Here is a 4,902-nt window from a genome sequence, read left to right on the forward strand (position 1 = left end):
ATATTATAGTGCTGCCAACTTGTCTTATTAGAAAGTGCTGCCAACTTGTCGTGAGCCTGCCAACCCGATTGAAATATATATATTCTTTTTTAGTTTTTACTTATTTTTTGTTTTTTATTTAAAAACATATAATTAAAAGTCGTTTGTTTATATTGTATCAAAAAAAAAAATGGTGTTTGAGAAAGGGAGAGAGAGGAAGGGATTTTATAATAAATCTTGCTATTCACGCACAATTCGTGTCATAATATATCATATCTCATATCTTGTGAGCTCTTTGATCTGTGGCTAGCCCAAATGTGGAATTTTCATATCATTTTTATACTCAGCTTAGGAAGGCTTCGCTCACTTTGCTTACAAATTGATTTTCTTCTCTTTTTCGATTTATTCGCATTTTCTTCTCCTTTTTTTTTTGTTTTTGTTTTGGTGACTTCTTTTTGTTTTGTTCGCAAGGGAGACTTAAATATTATTTCAATATTTTATTTTAATTATTGTATGTGTAAAAAGCTAATCGCGTTTTAAGAACAGACAAAGAGTGAGGAAGGGGTGGGAGGGAGGGGGTTTGCGGGTTGCGAATTTTATGAGAAATTAGAAAGAAAAAAACCCAAAATTTACAAGGAGGAGCAAATCGTAAAAATTATTATCGCTGGGCTGGATGGGCGGAACCATCCAATTAGGAGAATAGCAGCAAATGAAGGCGAAGCGAGAAAGAGAGAGAAAGAGAGAGGGGAGAGAGAGAGAGAGGGGGGAGACATGGCAGGAGCTGTTGGCGGGGCAAGTAGTGGGATGTGGAACGAAGTCTTGGCATGGAATTGGACACTTGTCCACGAGGGTCTGAGGGTCTGAGAATTTGGGGAAACTGCCACCGGGCAAGGGAAAGGGGACGGGGAACGGGGAACGGGAACGGGAAATAGTTGCTGCTGTTGTCATTTGAAAAGGCTTGTCCCGGCTTACAGTATGGTGCCCGGCTTTCGCAGCGGTAGACGCCGACGCTGGCCGAGCAGGCCAAGACCGCGCGCCTGTTGCTTGGTTGTGGCCTCGGCGGCCTCGGTTGTCTCCTGCTCCTTGGGCTCGGATTCATCGGAGCTGGCGCCCGGGGCGGGCGCTGCCTCCTCCTTGGCTGCCTGCTCGTCGGACGCATCCGATGGGGCGGCACCCTCAGCGGGCGTCTCTGTAAGATACGAAATTAGGTTAAGGCTCAGGTGGACAGAGTTGAAGCTGCTTGGAGTCTACCTGTTGTCGAGGTAGCCGCTGCGGCCGCTGCGCCGCCCAGTTGCAGACGACGCTTGGCTAGCAGCGGGTTGATTTTGCGCGGCGCCACCGCTGGCGAGGATGCGGCGCCGGCGCCGGCAGCGGCAGCGGCTGCTCTCGGCTTGGCCGCGTCAGTCTTGTGCAGCGCATTGAGGCGCGGTCGGTTCTTGAGGCGATTGAGGCCGGACACGGGTCCGGCATGGTTGGCAGCGCTGCCGGCAGCGGCATCGCCCTCCTCAGTCTTCTCAGCGGCCTCGCCGCCCTCCGCCTCCGTGCCCTTCACATCGTTGTGATGGCTGCTATCGGCCGCCGAGTCCTCGGCCGCCTCCTTCGGCGCCTCCGTACTCACACCGGCCCGTCCCAACTTGCCGCGTGGCAGCAGCCGATTGCCGCCGGCGCGATGCAAATTGAAACGCGAAGGACGCACTGGCTCCGGTGCCGTAGCTGATGCTGGCTTGCCCTCGTCCGCGCTGCTGCCCTCCTCAACGGCTGCGCCCTCCGCAGCGGCTGGCGCCTTGGTCGTCGTGGTGCGACTGCGTCCGCGCAGATTCAGGCCGGGGCGACCACGCAGCGAGCTGCGTGCCGTTGTGCTGGGCGCAGCAGAATCGGATGAGCTGGCGCCATCGGCGCCCTCCTCGCCGGCAGCGGACTTCTCGGTGGTGGTCGTGGTGGTGCTTGCGCCGCGCAGATTGAAGCGGTTGCGTGCTGCAAATGGACGCGAGATTAGGTTTCATTCGACTTTCACTCCGTTGGGACTTACGTCTGCCGCGTGCAAAGCCAGAGCTGACGGGTTTCACCTCCTTGGCGGGCACAATCTCCTCCTCGGCAGCGGGCTCTGCGGCGGGTTCCGGGCTGGCGGTGGTGCGGGCGCCCGGGCGGGAACGGCCGCCAATCGAGGGACGTGAGAAGCGATCTAAAGCAAGGGAACAATAAATAAATGGGTTAGAAACAAAAAAGAACAAGACAAATGGAACTCTTTAGACCAAGGATGAGCTAGTTCAAGCCAGTTATGAACTAGTTCGACTTAATTGAGAACCAGTCTAGCCTGCCTGTGATCCAGTCTGTGCTCAGTAGAGTACATCCGATATAGTTCGCTGAACCATTTGAATTGATGAACTAGTTCGGTTCACTAATGAACCAGTCTAGGCTGCTTTTTGGTTCAGTTCTAGCTACTCACTGGAATTCTGAGCAAGTTTCACTTATTGCCCTTTAACAACCTCCAGCTGCTGCTGAGCCGGATCTAGTTCAGCTCCTATTCAACTACTGCTGAACTAGTTCGCACAACTGTTGAACCAGTTCAGGCGACAGTTCAACAGCAAGGCACTGTAAGCACAACAATTGCTCAAACATTTCACGCTGCTGTTGAACCAGTTGAACTAGTTCCGCGCACTTCTGCGCTACTTACAGCTTCTCCTGAATCAGTTAGCCGTTAGTAAGGGGCTATAAGAGGATCTTAAGCTAATGTAGCTTATCTCCGCCATTATCTCCTCTACAGCTGAACCCCTTTCCGTTCACTAATGAACCAGTGGAAGGTTCCCAACTATGCTCAACTACTAAAGAAGAAGAAAATATGAGAATAGACTCCCTCACTAACTAAATTTGGTCTAAGAGCCAAATCAACGAAAGCCAAGTTGATCCATTTAATTCGGAGTCTAATAGTTCAGAATTCCTGTTGCAGCTACTGATCTAGTTTCAGACTCCCCCTTTCAGTTCCAACTCTAACTAGTTCCGAATTACTGACGAACCAATCGCAGCTACTGATCTAGTTAAAAACTGCCCGTTTCAGCCCTGGCTCTAACTAGTTTCGAATTACTGGCGAACCAGCTCCAGCTTCTGATCTCCGTGAACTAAAGAAGGATGTCTGATGGATGCACTTACTTCTGCCGGTTTTGGTTGGCTCCGTGGGCGCCGATTCGGTGGTGGTGGTGGTGCTGGTGGAGCCGCTGTCGCGCAACTTGAAGCGATTGCGTCCGGCCAGGCTGCTGAGACCCGAACGTCTGCCGCCGTACAGGGAAGGCGCCGCTGTGGTTGTCGTTGTGGTTGTCGTAGTGGGCGCCTCTGTAGTGGTTGTTGTGGTTGTTGTCGTTGTAGTGGTCGTTGTTGTCGTCGAGGAGAGCTCCTCCTGCAGCGTGGTCAGAGCGCCATCGTCAACATCTGTGCTGGCCGTGTCGGGATTGACCGTGGTCTCATCGTTGGCATCCGCTGCGGTGGTCTCGTCGTTGTTGAGGTTCTCGTTGGTCAGTATGGCATAGAGATCGAGTGCGGCCTTCTCCATGGACGGCGTTGTCTGCTCGGCCTCATCGTCGTCCAGCTTGGCTGTGATCTCGCGCTGCTCCTGCTCCTCCTCGCGCTCTTTGGCTGCGGCTGCTGCGGCGGCGGCTGCTGCAGCGGCTGCTGCTGCCTCCTCCTGTTCGACGGCAATGACAGGCTTGAGCTCCTTGTCGCCATTGCGTGAGCCCTTGAGCTGCTTCTCGTCCGTGTTGAAGGTGGAGCTGTCGACCAGCTCCAGGCTGGGACGCTTTACGCTTATCTTCTTGCGCTCTGCGGCCGTTTCCAGCGAATCCAGCGCCGGCGTCGGCTGCACCTCAATGTTCTTGCCACGGCTGGGGAAGCGCGTATTCAGGGGCAGACGCTCCGCCTCGATATCCTCGGCGGTCTCGCTGACCGCGCTCGAGGCGCGTCCCTTTGCCTTGCCGCTCTGCAGACTATTCTCGCTGGGCGTGGCCGGGGTGCTGCGATCGATATTGGAATAGCGCGTCTTGCCGCGCGTCTCGGGCGTTAGATCGCCGGGCGCCTCAACGGCGGCGGGTGCCTCAATGGCGGGCTTGGCCTTGCTGTCGGCATCCTCGTCCTCCTCGTAGTAATAGACATACTCGTACTCGTAGTCCTGGCCGTTGGGTCCCTTTTTGATTTCGATGCGCGACTTCTTGTTGCTCTCGCTACCGGCACCATCCAGTGCAAAGTTCTGATTGACAAAGTCTTCGTGCGGATCAACCAGCATATCATCGTCCAGATTGTCAATCTTCTTGGACGCCGTCGGCTGTGTGGTCAGCTGCAGTGCTGGCTGCTCTGTGACACTTTTTTGGGCCAGCTCGATGAGAGCAGCCTCCTCAATTTCGCGACGCACCTCGGCCAGCTCCTCCTCCTCAATGGCGCGCTTGGCCTCAATGCTCTTCATCACATCCTCGTTGATGAGCGCACTGAGCACTGGGTTCAGTTCGGGCCGCTCCTTGGTCGCCAGCAGATTCATTGAATATTCAGCCGGGTCTGTGGCACGAATGCTAATCCTGTGCGCCGTATGGAAACCCTCATCGCCTAACACGTTCGCCTCCGGCACCTTGTGCGATGTCTCGAACTCAGCCGTCGCCGGCGCATTGATGTCCTGCTTCTCTGACGCTCCCACAGCCAGCTCCTCGCCAGCCACCAGTAAGGCCAGGCAGCCCAATAGACAACTGCAAAGGAACAAATTAGAGTTATAAGTAAATGCGGTCAAGCCAATTGCCAACTATTCCCAATCCAGAAACTCCTAGGCTCTGCCGCTTAAAGCAAATGGGTTGAAGGATCTAAGCCCAATTCTAGACTCTAGAGCAAGAGAGAGAAAGGAGAGCAGGCGACATGGAAACCTACCTCAATAATCCTTGAGAGGTTAAGTAG

General features: G+C 54.0%; 1 protein-coding gene across 1 annotated transcript; it reads right to left on the reverse strand.

Moving 5' to 3' along the window:
* Positions 1-947: 947 nt before the first annotated feature.
* LOC115768152 (mucin-19) lies at positions 948-4,700 on the reverse strand (the record flags this gene model as incomplete). The annotated part of the gene is made up of 4 exons (XM_030712647.1): positions 948-1,168; positions 1,231-1,953; positions 2,009-2,161; positions 3,127-4,700. Coding segments are annotated over 4 exons (2,671 nt in total), but the record flags the coding sequence as incomplete, so codon positions are not given.
* Between the last annotated feature and the right edge of the window lie 202 nt (positions 4,701-4,902).

This window comes from Drosophila novamexicana, unplaced genomic scaffold, assembly GCF_003285875.2.
Source record: "Drosophila novamexicana strain 15010-1031.04,08,12 unplaced genomic scaffold, DnovRS2.1 tig00001690-arrow-arrow-pilon, whole genome shotgun sequence".
Classification (NCBI taxonomy): Eukaryota; Metazoa; Arthropoda; class Insecta; order Diptera; family Drosophilidae; genus Drosophila; species Drosophila novamexicana.